The sequence below is a fragment of the Cydia splendana genome, chromosome 3 (assembly GCF_910591565.1).
Source record: "Cydia splendana chromosome 3, ilCydSple1.2, whole genome shotgun sequence".
NCBI classification, from domain to species: Eukaryota; Metazoa; Arthropoda; class Insecta; order Lepidoptera; family Tortricidae; genus Cydia; species Cydia splendana.
In genome coordinates, this window is record NC_085962.1 from 8,213,378 (window position 1) to 8,231,370 (window position 17,993).

At 37.6% G+C, this 17,993-nt stretch overlaps 3 protein-coding genes across 4 annotated transcripts in view; 1 reads left to right on the forward strand and 2 right to left on the reverse strand.

The window, feature by feature from the left end:
• Positions 1–9,451, reverse strand: part of LOC134806515 (tumor necrosis factor receptor superfamily member wengen) — a 30,199-nt gene extending 20,748 nt beyond the window's left edge. The window contains exons 1-2 of the mRNA XM_063779814.1: positions 9,209–9,451; positions 7,943–8,360 (exon numbers count right to left, since the gene is read on the reverse strand). Coding sequence (XP_063635884.1) covers positions 7,943–8,360; positions 9,209–9,226 — 436 coding nt within the window. The 5' untranslated portion in view covers positions 9,227–9,451. The remainder of the gene's footprint in view (positions 1–7,942; positions 8,361–9,208) is intronic.
• Positions 9,452–11,595: 2,144 nt separating this feature from the next.
• Positions 11,596–14,286, forward strand: LOC134806474 (transmembrane protein 41 homolog). Of its 2 annotated transcripts, none has more exons than XM_063779742.1 (5): positions 11,596–11,916; positions 12,017–12,152; positions 12,285–12,413; positions 12,791–13,128; positions 13,894–14,286. In XM_063779742.1, the coding sequence occupies exons 1-5, from the start codon at positions 11,766–11,768 to the stop codon at positions 14,061–14,063; spliced, it is 924 nt and encodes a 307-aa protein (XP_063635812.1). In that variant the 5' UTR covers positions 11,596–11,765; the 3' UTR covers positions 14,064–14,286. The 2 variants fall into 2 exon arrangements, with proteins under 2 accessions (XP_063635812.1, XP_063635813.1); XM_063779743.1 differs by having other exon boundaries at positions 11,599–11,805.
• On the reverse strand, positions 14,287–16,249 carry LOC134806473 (uncharacterized). Its single transcript, XM_063779741.1, has 5 exons — positions 15,714–16,249; positions 15,395–15,546; positions 15,145–15,314; positions 14,743–15,002; positions 14,287–14,387 (listed from the first exon to the last, which is right to left on the reverse strand). The coding sequence occupies exons 1-5, from the start codon at positions 16,060–16,062 to the stop codon at positions 14,299–14,301; spliced, it is 1,020 nt and encodes a 339-aa protein (XP_063635811.1). The 5' UTR covers positions 16,063–16,249; the 3' UTR covers positions 14,287–14,298.
• Positions 16,250–17,993: the final 1,744 nt, after the last annotated feature.

Sequence of the window (17,993 nt, forward strand, 5' to 3'; positions counted from 1 at the left end):
TTGTAAAGATGTTCTAATAGTTTTATTCTGCATAATTCGATAAATGGACGAGGTACATGAGAAACTACTTCTGTGACGTCACTTATCGAATGACAAGTGGCATGATCAACCAGTTGCCAGGTAGAAATGGGTATAAAAGGGACCGACCGATCCATTATTGATCATTCCTCATTCTGCATTTCTGCTTTGAGCATTCTGCCTTTGCTTCAGCACTGAGTTAATCATCGCCAAAGGAATATTGAAAGTTAAGTAAATACTATGTTGGTAATTATTGTAATAATTATGTACTTACTTGATTAATTAGATGGATTAATTAATTAATAATTAATTAAATCATATTTTACTGAATTATAAACTAATAGTGATTGTGTTTGTAAGTTGTTGATTGGATAAGGTTAATAAATTGGATTATTTAATTTAATAAAACAGTTTTATTTTCAATTACATCTGTTTATTATTTTATTTATCTTACTTAAAACTTAAATAGTATCCAGTTATTGGTTTAGCAGTTTTACATAATTATGAACCAAGGTAAATAAATAACTTCCTGACATGTTTTACCTTGAAAGTTAATATTGACTATCAAATTTTGAGTTTTTAATATATTTAATATTTATTAAAAAATATTCATTTATCTAACAAGCGCGCCTCGGAGAATGAGCACGCTGCTACGAGCATTATTGTGAATTCGTGCAACAAAAGTATTTTTTTTCATTTAAGTTTCGCAATCTTTTACCAAGATATAGACTCGAGTATGTTCTATGTGTATTAAAGTTTATTTGGAGCTAAATATTTTTAAATTTCTTTCACTCTTTGGTGCAGTTTTTATTAATTGATTAAAAAAACACCCCCTAGTCTCACAATGAAACATTTTTATGTAGTATACAATGAAACATGATGTTCACTGAACACCAGTACCAGCACACAATGAAACAAACTCATTATTTTTTTAAATAATTAAAACCTATGTGCTAATTTTGTGAAACTAAAATACCATGAAAATTGGTAATAATTTGTCTATCATATGACAAAATATAAGATACTTAACTTTAGGAATGGCTGAGATAGGATGGCTTATATGTTGAATGTTTCATTGATGGTAAGGTTAAGGACACATGTCTTACATTGAAACAGTCGTGTATAAACACTATGTTGCAAGAAAGTGTATGAAATCAAGCATGGAGATGCTCAAAACCCTCCCGCGTCTACCTAGTTGGCAATCATGCTCCGTGGACATAAAAGGCGCCTTTTTCGCAGCATGCCGTACCTGCCGACCAGATTTTCGATTCACAATGAAACTCAGGTGTGTGTACAATGAAACAAGTCTTTCGCTTTTAGATATTTCAGCAATCTTATAATGATTCCATATGTCGGAAACCTTTTAAATAACTAATTTCAGCCTACCACTATTTTCTCCTTTCCTTTCTCATTAATTGAGTGAAAGCATATATGTATTAATGTCACTTATTTATTACACCGTTTCAATGTTTATTAACGATGTTTCATGGTAGACTATAATTATTACATTTGTTTCACTGTAAAAATCAGAGTGTTTCATTGAAAACATGCACAAGTACACAATGAATCAAAACTCATTTTTTTCAAAAAAAGGCTTATAACACAGGAACTGTTACAGCTAAGTAGAAACCAAGAATGCCATATGATAGCCAACGAAATTGTTTATCTTCATACGAAATGTCACACTCATAACTTTAAAAACACCAGAGATAGAAAGGCTTGAACTTTTAGTGTTTCATTGATCAACAAGTTACCCTACTCGCCGCCTGCAACAAAATTGAAACTTCTGAAGTTCGGCCCGAGCACGAGATCCGCAGCTACTGTAACTTAAACTGGTTATCTGGTTCATGGCAGACGTTGTGAGTCCCGCACCTTGGCGTTCTGGTGGCGTCTGTGGACTAGATTTATGACTTCGCTTATGGACCGCGATGAAATTAATGTTTAAAATCAAACTTCCACCTTAGGTGGTGTTGCTTGTATCTTTCAACGCTTTTCTGGCAGTTCAATGAGTTTAGATAGGTATAGGTAAGTACCTATCTACTGTACGAGTAGGTGCTAGAGATGCACAGATATACAGATTTTAGACATTACGCAAACATGGAGGGCACTAAAATAATTATTTTATTAGGTATGTTTTTAGTATTTGTTGTTATAGCGGCAACAGAAATACATCATCTGTGAAAATTTCAACTGTCTATATAGCTATCACGGTTCATGAGATACAGCCTGGTGACAGACATACACACGGACGGACAGACAGACAGACGGACATAGGAGTCTTAGTAATAGGGTCCCGTTTTTACCCTTCGGGTACGGAACCCTAAAAGTCTGGAAAGTAAACAAATAGGTTGAGCTGGTCGTGTTTGCACTTTGCAGCAGGGACGCCAGGGACGTTGCGGATGCAGATTTTTTGACATCCGCGGAAGCGGATGCGGATATTTAAAAGCTCACATCCGCGGATGCGGATGCGGATGTCAAGATTAGGTACTTAGAAAACGTCAAATATTACATTTTTAGTATTTTTTTATTAAAAAAAATTAAACGTTTAGTATTTGAGCAAGCAACGCACCTTATATTTAATAAACAGTAACTTGGCCGACTTTTTTGGATCTAGACGATTTCGTTATAGGTAATGACGAAATTACCTAGCACTATTACGCCGCCGCTAAGACGTTCCTGTACCGACTTGTTCGACATCCGCATCCGCATAAGCTCCGCATGGATTTTATGCGGATGCAGATGCGGATGTTGAAAATAATGTTCGCACATCCCTGGTTTGCAGTAGGGTACTTATTATTAGGTCATTACCTATGAAATTGGCGTTTTGTTCGGAGAATTTCAACGAAACACGAATTTCCATACAATTAATTTTGCGGATATTTTTTTTCATATCTCATGCTCTGAAAGTGGGTCGTTGTTGTTCTAAAAGGTGCGCAGAAAGTGATACGTTTATGCTCTAGCGCAGAAAAGTAGTGTACTCCTCTGCGTCCCCGTCCCACGAACAACTGGGTGGAAACAAAATGGAAAAATAGTGTCTTTATTTCCTCGCTTGGAACAATTGGTAACTGTTTAATTTTACTAATCCCACGTTGATCCTTTTTTTATAAAAAATGATGTAAGTAAATTGTTAAAAACAATTTTTTCTTGTTTCTTTCGTTGAATTCTATTTACTCGATTTCGTAAGGCGGGAACCAACAGGAATACACCAAAAATATTTTTTTAAACCTTACACTTGCGTAAATTAGCAAAGGCAAAATCTTATACAGCCACAGTTAAACCTTTGTACGATATTAAATTGGGTTTTAAAGTTATTTAGCACTATATTCATGAAAATAAAATAAAATACAAGATAAAAATTTTGTTATATTATTAATGAAATAGTTATTTAATATTTAAAATACTTTTATTATGTTATTACGTGGTGCGGTGCACCAAGGTCGCGGTGCGGTCCGGTAGCCTGTTGCGGCTTTTAGAACGAAAAAGTATAAAATTAAAAAGTAAGAGGCAATCCCGCTGATTTTCATACTATAATGTACAAACCATTTTAAAATTACTGCAGTTTGTTAAAAAATGTGTATTTTCGTAAATATTGCAATCTAAATGATTTTCGCTAGGGGTTATTAATCTTTACACTTGTAAAGTCTCCGATTGCAAGTAAGTCCTAATGAAAAAAATCATGGCCGTAGGTCTATTAGGTACTTCAATTGCTGATTTTCCGAAATTGCCTTGTCTTGTTTGGTTTCCTCGCATTCGATATGAAAAGTAGAGTGTTTAACTCGGGTGAAAGGCACCATTTCCGTCTCGGACTATTGGCGCTCTCACTGCGTTCGAGCGCCAAACTACCTCGACAGAAATGGGTGCCTTTCAACCCTTGGTTAACAATCTACTATTGATGGCTAATTCAAACCAAACAAAATTTTTCCAGTAATTTTTGACACCTTTAAGGTATGTTTTCAATATCTCCATTTCTTGAAAATTGGTACCATTAGAAAAATATAAGTAATTTTAATACTCGAACCGATAGCACATGAAAAGACCTATTTTCAAGGCTTAATTCTGAACACTTAACAATAAAAAATAACAATTAATTGCTGTCAAGCAGTTTGGCGAAATCATATTGTAGTTTTATTGTAATTGTGTATGTACTTTTGTAAAAAAAAAAAAACTAGGATCAGACTTATATCTATGAACAAAAACGCCAATTTCATAGGTAAGGACCTAATACTTAGGTTAGGTTATTTTTGGCGATTTTTCAATTTTTGATGCAAAGCAGAAATAATACTTGTCTTAGGCCCACTTGCACTATCCCACTAACCTGGGGTTAAGCGGTTAAACCGTTAACCTAGTGTCATATTGTATGGGTAACCAAGGCAACTCCAGGTTTAACCGGTTAACCCCGGGTTAGTGAAATGGTGCAAGTGGGCCTTATAGGTATACCTACTACCTACCTACCATACTAGGTACTCTTTGGATCTTACATTTAGGCGCATGGGTACATTAAATTTTTTGACGGTTCGTTTTGCGATTTTGTTGTAGGTGTGTCGTATTTTCCTACATAATATGTAAGTTATTTGTACAGCAAGAGTTTGATATTTCTTCGAGTGCTTGTTTTGAGTCCCGTGCAAGCGAAAAATTATATAATAGTGAATCTAATTTAGAATATTGAGCGTAGAAAGGGACTCAGACGCGCACGAGATGTAAATAACTTTGATCTCGTGTTGTACATACAAATTTTCACCTCAGAAGTGAGAACATATTATTAGACAACCCGAACCTGAAAATTCTAGGTAAATCCTTCTTCATCACTTATTTATTTATGTTTTCTTAAGATATTCTAACAATACCCACGGAACACCATAGATGGTGCTAGCCGGAGTGCAGGCAGACCGAAAAGAAGATGGCGGGACGACTTGGACGTATTTTGTCTGGATTGGCGGGAAACTACAAAAGACAGGGTTGAGTGGAGGGAGCAAGGGGAGGCCTTTGCCCAGCAGTGGGACACTTAATCAGGCTAACAAAAAAAAAATTCTAACAATTAAGTTTAAATACCGCAATCAAACACAAAAACAAAACAAAATATATAGGTATAGTTGACCGCCGCTCAACAGCTAAAGTTAGACCAAGCTAATAAGTTGGCAGCTATTTTGATAGCCTAGACGGTGTAAGTGTTATTTAAACTTTATATTTCATAGAAGTGGGCTAATAATAATGAGTAAATATTAGTGTCCAATCGAAACCGGATTTTTTGCCGAAACTGAAACCGAAGGTTCGGTTTTACTCTAGTTTTGGCCGAAGGTTCGGTTTCGGCCATGATTTTTGTGCCCAAGGTTAATAGACCGGGAGATAGTGACACATTTTACTGGGTCATTTGTACCAGTATGGCGGTTCGTCAGGGGTCTAAGCATGTAATGAAGGAAAGAAAATGCTATGACCATAGCGCTGGTACCGGCGGCCCAATCGCGTGGGCGTTAGTCGAACGTGTCGGATAAAATACGAGTGTCGAACGATTTGTACCACAAAAATCCTCGTATTATTCGATAGTCCATAAAAAAGAAGTAGGCGGTAGCGTAATGCCATACTTCTCCGGTGTGACTTACAGCCCGCCATACTGAGGCGAACACGTTAATTAAAAAAAAAACAATTCAACCATTTGTACCAAGCTAATTTTTGCACAGGTGATCATCGTCGAGCAGCCATTCATGGACATCACCATGCCATACTTTTCGGATGGTTCCAAATGGCCGCCATACCGCCGCAAAGGAGTTAATTTTTTTTTTATTGCTAAACGATTTGTACCACCTTGTAATTTTTTTTCAAGACTTTCTGTGTGATCATAAATGGAAATTTCATAATGCCATACCTGTAGGAGGTGGCAAATGTGTACAATATTTTTTTTTTATTTCAAGTATGGTGCCCCTTTCTCCCCCTATTAGAAGTATGGCAAATATAATAATGGTCACATTGCATCATATAATTTCCAAAAATCCAAATGCCATACTGGTACAAATCGTCAATTTTTTTTTTTTTTAAGTCTTGGCTTAAGTCTCACAGTCGTCCGCCCCGTAGTTATAATCCGGAATAATTTATTTTTAGGTATAATTGTATCCAATCAAACAGAATATGATGATGCCATGCTGTAAAAAATTATTTTACGTATTGTATAGTCGTATTTTTGAAACGTGTCGATTAAATAAGTTTTTCAAGTATGGCAGCACTTTTTCCCCCTACTATAAGTATGGCAATTATAATAACGGTCACATTTTATCAAATACTCTCCAAAAATTTAAATGCAATACTGGTACAAATCGTTTAGCAAAAAAAAAAAAATTAACTTCCTTGCGGCGGTATGGCGGGCATTTGGAACCATCCGAAAAGTATGGCATGGTGATGTCCATGAATGGCTGCTCGACGATGATCACCTGTGCAAAAATTAGCTTGGTACAAATGGTTGAATTGTTTTTTTTTAATTAACGTGTTCGCCTCAGTATGGCGGGCTGTAAGTCACACCGGAGAAGTATGGCATTACGCTACCGCCTACTTCTTTTTTATGGACTATCGAATAATACGAGGATTTTTGTGGTACAAATCGTTCGACACTCGTATTTTATCCGACACGTTCGACTAACGCCCACGCGATTGGGCCGCCGGTACCAGCGCTATGGTCATAGCATTTTCTTTCCTTCATTACATGCTTAGACCCCTGACGAACCGCCATACTGGTACAAATGACCCAGTAAAATGTGTCACTATCTCCCGGTCTATAATACCTATTCATTAAACTCTGTAAAAATATTTACTGTTGGTAATGTTAAATATCCAGAGAGGATATAATGATGACTACTTTTGTATGGAGAAGCGGTGGTCCCTTTTCCTCTTAATACACTTATAGTAAAAGATACATTACTAGAATGCCTCGTTTAATAGGTACCGTGCTAGGTAGGTATGTACCTACCTGACAGAGTACCTATACTTACTTTTAAAGGTCTTATCAGATTCTCAGTACTACAAGCGTGTCCTTTTCAAAAGATAACATCGTGAGCACGATATGTTGGTATTCCACGCTCACCGTCAGTTCGGATAATAATAAGGCAAGACGCGGAGGTCGCGTGATCATCGTCCTGAATAAATAAAACTTGAGAAGGGCCGTATTCACAACGCTTACCTACCGCACCGCCTCAGAATAGCTACTACGCCTACTACTTACGGCCAGTGGGGAGACACTCCTCCTTTCGGGCATTTTCGGCTCCGTTCGGCTCAGCATTGCTCCGAGCAATTATTAGGGTTGGCACAACTTGACGTCCCTTTGCATGCACGACCACAGATAAGACAATGACTTGAATTTTGACAACCCTAAATAGCCGAAAGGGACGTACAGCATGATTCGTCCCTGAACTGAATCGCTGTCAAACTTCGGTTTTGTAGGAAGTGTCCGTTTCTGTACGATAGTACTATTATTGATTATGTGCTACGGCGTATAATTGTACGGACCTCGGGGTCAAATTAAACTGGAATGGAATGGCGATGGCGGTAGAAATGTTGGGAATAACAGAGAAAGTCCGCTACGACCTACGTGACAGCTTGAAAAAAGTTTTGTTTGGATTTGTAGTTTAAATAATATATAGTACTTTCATTTATTTATTGGCACAGTTAAATAACTGTGCTACGTGTGTGTGCATCAGATGATGAAAAAGAGACATCACGAGACGTGGCCTGCTAGATAGCTATCTCACACAAACATAACACAACGTCTCATTCTTCGCCATCTCATCAGCCACATGACTAAAGTTACCTGCGATCTTAAAGACATCGGCTCAACTTGCTGGGGGCCCAGTCCCATCAGTCCCAGTCCCATCCCCACACTATAGTTTCGCTTATCGTTGTACGATTGTTTAACACAATAAATATAACAAATAGGATTCCTCACCTGACTCAAGTGCTCGTTTGATGATCCTCATCTGTTTCGCATGATACAGCCACAATGACAGCACCACCACAAAGAACACGACACACCCGCTCACGGCTAGAGCCAACGTCGACGTCTGCAGGTCCCACGGCTCACTGTCACTCACTTCCACGTCCGAATCATAATATTCATAATCACTTTCACTGTCCTGGGTATCATTGTCTAGAATGTGTAAAGTCTGGCAGACGGTGTCACGGTACACCTCGCAGGGGTAGCGGATGACGAGGTTCCTGGCGCGGTCGCAGGGCGTGCAGGGCACGCACGCCTGCCGCTGGCGGTCCCACCAGGTGTGCCGGTGCTTGCACACGCTCTCGCCCACTACAGACCCGAGTGCTAGCGTCGCAACTAGCAACACTTTCTGTAGCTCTCCTTGCATTACCTGGATGATAAAAAGAGAAGTGAGAGTGTGTTGGTTTGATACTTTTTTTTGTTTGGTCTGCGGACACGAGCCACTGATAACGGAGGGGAGTCAGGGGAGAATAGGAAAGCAGTTGTGAATGCTGTGATTGTGTTATATGTATATAGGTAGGTATTACTTTATATGTATATGCTAAACGTTCATAGGCTCCGTTTGTATACGCTCATGCCTATTACTGTGCTGTAGGTATACTTAGAGTTCTTGCGCTCGAAAGTCGTCGTCAGCGTCAGTTAGGCCTAATAATACAGTGCAGGGTAGGGGTTAGCAAACCGCGGTCCGCGGAGTGCATAGATATTTAGATACGACTCGTACAAGGTTAGATTTTTCTAGTAGGTACCTTTATTAAAATTAAACTAACATTTCTGTTAAATTAATATTGACGAGACGACACTTTGAAATTCCTGAAACTGGTGATTTTTACTGTGGCTGGTTTTATTAGGTACCTAAAAATTACCGAATTACCGACCCAGGAGCTTTGTATTTAGCTTAGCTACGAATGTATGTAAGGTGAACTGCAAAAAGCAGGAACCTTTAATTAGGTAATATATTATGGTTACCTTCATCACTAAATCAAATTTTTTTGATGTCATGGATAGGTAGATGATTTTTTATATTCTTATTTTGATTGATCTTATAATTAAAACACCTTAATTCGGCTGTTGCGGCTAGCCATCTGTGTCCTACCTAAATATTTTTTTATGAGGCAAGTTTTCATTGGAATCCCCTTTTAGAAGAAACTTGCTGTGACATAGTTGACCGGCGCCGTATAAAGATATCTGTGAGCAACGAACTTTTTTCAAAATATTTACCTTATCGCTTATACTCATGTATACCACCAAGTGTACACCAAGGACCACATTTCACTAGCTTAAACTTAAATTAGAAAGTTCACTTTGAGCACTTTCATTTCACATCTATCCATAATATGCACTCTGTAACATAGTTCGTTGTTCGTTTATAAATATTTCTTGCGTTGCGCGTTTCGTAAAAAAAAACTCTAGTGCATTTGTTTAGTTTAAATGAGTGTGGGAAAGAGCACGCATGGTGCGGGCGGCTGCGGAACACGGTCTGGCTGGGTCTGCCGGCGCGAGTGGCGGCCGGGGAGTCGGGGCGCGACGCGGCTCTCATTCATAACTGTTTATAGCCCGAGACAGTACTGCAAATGTCTCTACCCATCTGGGCTATAACCGTGAAAATCGACTATAGAGTCAAATCAAAATATTTATTTTTTGGCACGCATGTGTCTGGTATCGTTACAATTATGATGTTGGAGCACGGTAAAAAAATGATTCAAATCGCCTAATAGTCTCCCTCTACCTACATTGAGGTACTCCCATCTTAAAAGCCGGCAACGCACTTGCAATCCTTCTGGTGTTGTGGGGTTCCATGGGCGGCGGTAATCGCTTACCATCAGATGATCCGTCTGCTCGTTTGCCTCCTAAGTATATCATTTAAAAAAACCGGGCAAGTGCGAGTCGGACTCGCGCACGAAGGGTTCCGTACCATAATGGAAAAAAAAACGGTCACCCATCCAAGTACTGACCACGCCCGACGTTGCTTAACTTTGGTCAAAAATCACGTTTGTTGTATGGGAGCCCCATTTAAATCTTTATTTTATTCTGTTTTTAGTATTTGTTGTTATAGCGGCAACAGAAATACATCATCTGTGAAAATTTCAACTGTCTAGCTATCACGGTTCGTGAGATACAGCCTGGTGACAGACAGACGGACGGACGGACGGACGGACGGACGAACGGACGGACGGACGGACAGCAAAGTCTTAGTAATAGGGTCCCGTTTTACCCTTTGGGTACGGTACCCTAAAAATGGGTGTAGAAATTGCAGTCGTATCTCAGACTATTAACTTATCCCTCCTGTCGCGGACCGTAGTCCCCGAATGCACGACGACGGCCACGCTAACTCATAACTCTCATAAGTGACCTTTTGTGAATGCTGTTTTGAATAAATAAATAAGAACTGGCCAAGAGCATGTCAGGCCATAGGTACTCAGTTTAGGGTTCCGTAATGGCTGTTAGTGCGTTGCCGGAATTTAAGATGGGAATATACGCTCTTTTCTTGAAGGTTTGAAGGTCTTTTCGGTCCGGAAAAACCGCAAGCGACAGATCATTCCATAGTTTAGCTGTTCTAGGCAGGAAGTTTCTGGAGAAACGCAAAGTTGAGGACTACCAAACATCTGTGAAGATGGAAATGTTGTCGCGTATAGCGCTGGTGGAAAGAGGTAGCAGGGAATAATCCGAACGATTCCTTGAAACACTCTCAGTCGATCCCATTCTGAGACTTCTTTTAGAGAAGTCTAAACTACGTCTAAGATAAGTCTAAGATACGAGTTTGATTCGGCTCTCAATGACGTTTTCCTGGGAAATATTGGCGCGGCCGGTGTAGGAGGCATCACCTGTCCTATCATCAGCATAACAGTGAATGCCACTGATTTGCAGCATATCTATCACTGATATGGAGGAAGAAGAGCGTGGGCGATAGCACACAACCTTGAGGGACACCAGCATTTATAGACATGAAGTCAAGAGTCAGAGCATTTACCGTCAACTACGACATTTATGCTTCTGTCTGCAAGAAAGCTGCTGATCCAATCGCATAATTTGCTGGAAAACCCGTAGGATGGCAGCTTCGAAAGAAGACCTTTGTGCCAAACGCGATAGAAGGTCTTCGCTTTATTCTAACTGTCAATGATTCACCCTTTGTCTCGATCGCCTGAGCCAGCCTCAGCCCAACGATGTGTCATGCCCGTGCTATAGAGAATAAGTAAGTAAGTAAATACACTTTATTGCACCACAAAGAAAAAAATACAAAAACAGATTTACAGTGTAAATAAAGGTAGCAACAGGCGGTCTTATCGCTGTAAGCGATCTCTTCCAGACAACCTTGGGGTAGCAGGATATAAAGAATAGAAAACTTTTAAAATAGAATAGTCGGATCAATGTATGAATTTATTCGTGCTGTTCTCGAGAACGGCACAATTATTCGTGTTGTTCTCGAGAACGGCACAATTATATTCGTGCTCAGCGTCCGTAGAATATTTTAGTTTATTCTAAACATAATTTGTGGAACGACTCTGTTTTGGCTGAATGTGCGAAAGCGCCAAAGGCAAGGAAAAAAAAACTGACCGTCATGCATCAGACTGTCATCTGTCAGTGTGTGTGTCAGTGTCATGACATGACCACTAAACACTAAATAAATTTGTTTCAGTTTCAATTCAATACTTTCAATCACATTGATAAATTTAACAGAAGAAGCAATTTTCTTGTTTTATACAACAGTATTTTAGCGTCATATTTAATTATTATTTATTACAGTTCCTTAGAATACTTATAGTGAAGGCTAGAAAACATGGATAATAATATAACCCATAGGAGAATTAGACGACGAGGTGAATTACCTATGCAAGACCCAAAGGTTTCCTCTACGTCCAATGGGGATCGTCCTTCTATCCTACGAGCAGAAATACCCAATACCTACGTCTACCGCCTACCTATTCCAAGTACCCAGTCCTATTCTGATTTCCAACTTCCCCATTAAAAAATATATTTACGTTTGGATCTTGTAATTCTGGACAGTGTAAAATTTCACATCTTTTGCAGATTCCGTTCCTGGCACGCACACTCCTGGTACAAGTGATATATCTACATCTAAAGCTTTAATTTTAGTCTTGATAATTTTTACCTCTTCACTGTTGGCTTTGGGACTTCTATATAGACAATTTCCGGATTTAGAAAAGTGAGTTTACATTGAAATTATACATAATTTCTTTAAAAATTTTACACATTTTAAAATTTTGTAAGTACACATACAACAAATTTTTGTGTATTATTAGAATTACAGATAATAAGTTTTTTATTTGTATTCCAGAGAAGAAAGACAGCATCTAAAATTGCCATGGGACCTTGATGATGCCAAGCAGCTCGGATTGGTGTTGGATCGCTACAAGGACAAGTACTTCTACGAAGTAATGAGCGGTGTTTTTCTAATTTACATATTGTATCCTTTTAAAGAATACTATTCACCTTAGGCATTATTCAATATTATTACCAAATCTAGTTTTTATCATTTTCATTATTAAGCTTGGTTTTAAATTATTTTTCTCACAACTCTTGTGTTTAGTCTGTTGTGAATATTGCAGCAATTTACCTTTAATGGTGTGCTTAGCAATGTGCCTTACTTACATTTCCCCCGAGTGGCAACCAAATTGCCAATCACTACGCACAAAAATGGATGATACATTTTTATGAGCAGTGATTGGCAATTTGGTTGCCCTCGGGGTGAAAGTCGTCAATCACTGCTTATTGTATAAATATACTTACATTATCCTTGTCTATTATATAACCAATTATAAAATCCTTAATAACAGATTACAGCTTGCAAACTTTTGCAATACCTGGGTCCATATTCCTCAGTATTCTGTCCGGGTTCCTGTTCCCATTCTACCTGGCTCTAGTCATGGTGTGCTGCTGCTCTGCAATTGGAGCCAGCCTCTGCTTCTTCCTGTCCAATCTTCTCGGGAAAAAGCTGGTGAAGAAGTTCTTTCCAGAGAGAGCTGCGCAATGGGCAAAAGCTGTTGAAAAGCACAAAAACAATCTGCTCAACTACATAATATTTTTGAGGGTGACACCCTTCTTACCCAACTGGTTCATCAATATGACAGCACCCGTTATAGGCGTGCCTCTAGTGCCATTTGCTGTAGGAACATTTATTGGTGAGTTTAATTTTATACAAGCACTAGTGTTAGAGAAATGCTCAAATTGTTTTTACAAAATATTGAGAGTTTATGTGTCAAGAAAAATGTGTATTTCAAGAAAGTTTAGGGTTAGTTTTACTCAGAATCAGTGGTGGATTTGCAGTCTTGGCTAGGGTTGCCAACTTTTTTTTGGTGGAATATAGTATTTTCCAGAATAAGGCATCAAAAAAAATATAGTACTTTTAGATAAAATACTAAACATGAGTGTAATATACGTTTAATCTTATATATTATTTTAATGTAGTATTTTAGCGTACTATATATTTTTTCAAAAGTATATAGTACAGAGAGCCAAAATATAGTACAATACTATATAATATAGTACGGTTGGCAACCCTAGTCTTGGCCGCCCTAGGCCCCAGGCCTTGTAGTAAGTACTCGCCGCCCCTTCAGCACCCATCATATAGTCTGCCAAACCTAATATCTGGCTGCCCTAGGCCCAGGCCTACTGGGTCTTAGGACTCTTAGGGCAATGTATGGGCATTCATATTGGTATAAAACACTAGTATACTTCTATATTAACCTTTTCGCCGCCACGTCAATGAAATAATAACGTGTCATGAACGCCATGTCAAAAATTGCACGACTAGACAATCCGTATAACATATCAAGGCGTGGCGTGTGGGGCACGAAATGTACCGACTTTCTATCAAGTCAATGGCAGCGAAAAGGTTAAAAGGCCCCAAACAGACATTGCTATTAAGTATCTTTTTGTTCTTTCAGGTGTTGCTCCTCCGTCTTTTGTAGCAATTCAAGCTGGGCAGACTCTCCACACCCTCACATCCACAAGTGATGCCTGGTCTTGGACCTCCATCACTGTCCTGAGTGTATTTGCTCTAGTATCACTTATTCCAGTGCTACTCAAGAATCGTCTACGAGAAAAGTTTGAATAAACTTTATAGAAATGTGATTATAACAAAGATGGGATGAATTGTGGTTTGTTGATTTCAATGGAACTTAGTGACATACCATTAGTTTTTTTAATAGTACAGTTTAGCAATTGTTTTTTGCACATTCCTGGTTGAATGTTACTTCCTAAACGGTAAATATTTTTAAATAATTTATTTAGGATGGCTGGTTTAATTTATAAATGTTAATAAATGGACTTTCTTATAATGATTTATTTATTTAACAGTATGATCCCACATGGGCTATCAGAGTGCTGTTGGATAGTGATGACTGCACCACCGGTCGCCAATACCACCAATTGTACCACACTGTAATGAGAAAAAAAACATAAAATAAGTAAAAAAAGACACCAATGGGGTGGTATTGTCTGTCTGTACTAAAACAATGTAAATCTCAAGTTTAAAGCTAAGCAGAAGGTAGATTCCTTTGAATTTTTTTGTAGTCAGATTCATACAGATAGTGTCAGCCAAAGTAGCCAAATCTATAACAACACCCCTTTGTTACCAGAGGAATAAGGGTATGTGATATATTTGGCCATTTTGACTGTCACCAACAAGTCACCAACTATTTGAAACATTGGTTTGCATATACAAATTGTGCTAATTAGTAATTTTTATTAAATTTCAGTAGCGAAATATTAACATATATATCATTACTTCTTACATAAATATGTTTCCTTCAACTCTACTTTCAGTGATCGGCACTGATGTTTGCACTCCTCGGCTGGTTTCAATTTGACTGTCCTGCTGCCACTTAGCACCATGAGGAATGAGAAATTGCACTCTGTGTCAGGCACTGCAAACTGTCCTTGACTATTGTCTATGACTAGAAATCTCTCAGTGCTCTGTCCAAACTTAGGTACTACTTTGGGCCTAGGAATGATTTGTCGTAGTATTCTAGCAACACTCATTGTATTTAATTTCCTGAAACATCAATATTAACAAAACATTATACAAAATTTAAAAGTAATTCACAAAATCTAAATAAGTAATTGATCTGTGTAAAATTGTCCTATAATATTTATTTAAAAAATAAAATAAAATGACTCTACAATTTAAAACTTACCAAATTAAGAGATTTTTGTCCTCCAGTACTTGTGGTTCATGAAATATCTCATTCAGTTTTGAGTAATATTTGTTGTTGACTAATATTTTTGGCACTTCCTTGTTAAATACTTCCTCATTCCTATTGTATAACTCTATGAGTTCTTCTAATCTTACAAGTTGCTGGTCAGTCTAAAAAAACAGGTTTAATTTCAATTAATTAATAAGAAAATTACTAGCTTAGTAAGGCTTAATATTTATTACTTACCTACCTCATAAATAAATGGAGCAGTATGCTGTTGATTGGTGATTAATTTAGGATCATATATTTCTCTGATATTGGAAACACTGCTGCACGGCCAGCAGTCCATATCCACAACCATGAAGAATGGATTTTGTATCAAACATGTTTCATGGTATAAATCTACGAAAAGTAAATATTTTACATTTGTTACATGTAAAAAAGGACAAGTTTCTCATGTAGGGTCATAGCTAAATTGGTTGTTCAACTTGCACTACGGATTGTCCAATTTAGCTAGAACCCTAAATGGCTAAATGGCTCAACAACACGGAGTGAGACTACAAGCTTACCAGTAAGTCCAGGGAATAAGGATATGAACGGAATTGATATCCGCCTCAGAAGCCTCAAGCCAGGGTAGATATATTCTTGTAGATTACAAACAACTGAGCTGTTAATAGACTTAAAATTATAGACGACACAAATAGTTAAAAACAAGCCAATGAGTACTATTCGATACTTTGTCCTGTGACGTCCATGCGTATGCGTAACCAAAGTTCTAGGACTTCGGTTATCCAGAGAGTCGAGGGATTCAAAATATAATCGCCGGAATTCATCTTCGCTCATGCCAGCGTCCATACACTGCTTTTTTAGTCGTATAACTGAGCTAGAATACTCTTGTAATACTTCATCATTGACCATAATGCATTTATTTTTATTGAATCTTATTAATACTGTTAACTGCTTATTAGTTACTAGTTAACTGTCTGCAGTTGTATACATGTAAACGTGGCGAATAGTCACGTAATCCACCTTTAATTAGTTATTATAAATTATAACAGCAGTAATAAGGTAAATCTAGATAATCTCAATCCAAAACATTAATTAAATGTTAGAGTAAGGGTGACAGATGACATTGACATAAGATGTATTTTTCTTATATGTCTGTGTTCCGAATCAAGGGGTCGAATCAAAGAATATAATACTCACTAGGAGAAGAACGATAACTCCATACAAAAAAATGTCCCTTTCAAAAGTTCGTTTATACTACTAGCGCTCTGGTAGGATACCATTGCAATTAGAATTGACAGCCCGTTTAGCCTAGCGGGTATTGGCAGTACTCCAGTTCAGGAAGCTAATGGTCCTGGGTTCGAATCCCAGAGAGGGAATTTCTTTTTGTATTTTTTTCTTTTTTGTTGGGGTCAGGTTTTTAAGAGCCCATCAACGTGCACACTAGCGCCACTGCTGAATACATTAAACTAGTTTTTATGTTACTGGATTCGTCAATCTACCCGTCCAAAGTTAAAACGGCCGTTTTTGTTTTGAGCTCATAGATCGACGAATCCAGCAACATAAAATCTAGTTTGATGTATTCAAAAGGTACCTAAATACACAATACAGTCCGTAGCGGCCCCTTTTTTAAATACCTGTCGTGAAATTTAAATAATCACGATTATTTAGCAGTGGCGCTAGTGTGCACGTTGTTGGGCTCTTAAATTAGCATTTCACAAATAAGTAAAAAAATACGTTAAAAGATAATGATTAGGTACTATATTCAGAAATTCGTGAAATATAAAAGGTAACAAAAAGTTACGTAATATTAAGATATAAATATTTTCATAATACATATGAATACATACACTGATATGGCAAATGGTTACAAGTTGTTATTACATCTATCCGGTTATCGGACATTTTCTGCTTCACAGCTCCGCGCAGCGTTCTTGGTCACCGGGAAACTAGTTTGGATTGGATATGCGGCAGATACGTGCCCTTCTGAGCTTTTTCCAAGAAATCATATGACGGCCCAGGATTATATTATTATCTCACGCTCAAGCCATCTGCTGATTCACTTTCTAAAACAAAATAGTCACAAATTAAACAATATAATCTATCTTCCTAATTACTAACGTCGCTAATTCCTAGGGTCTAAATTTACCAGCTTAAACAATGTGAGGTTTTACATCTATGTTGAATTTTGATTATAATTTCGGACGCGATATAGCGTCCGCGGGAATTACGGGGATAGTAAGATTAAATTATTATATTTGAATTTGGTAATTAGCACGCTCATTTTTATTTAAAGATTAATATATTTCTTACCTTGAAATTATCGCTGTTTCTGGTTTACTACTACGGTTTCCACACACACATTAGGGCTTTCCATAATCCGGATAAGAATTGTTGATGAAGTCGCCATTGCCGGATACATACAGCAAGGAAGGAAGGGAGACAACGGTTTAAATCTAACTAAGTCTGTGCGAAGACGCATTTAGATATGTTGCTCGTACATATGAATAGTTTATATTTTTAAAATTAATAGGTAAATAAATATAATATTTCAAGTGAATACATTGTTTTATATGAAAATTGATATTTTTGCGTTAAATGACTTAAATGACAGCATTGACATTACAGACTTTTGTCTTGTCTATGTTCTTACCGGCCAGACCCAAATCAAGGCCTATCAAAGAGGCCTATTGACAAAGATTTTTTTTTAATTTTATCAAGGAGGGTAGAGGCACGTCTACCCTTCATAGATTTTATGAACATAGACAAAGACAAACTGAAATAGATAATATTTAAAATAAATAATACTTTACATATGACTTTGAATTACGAATCTAAATATA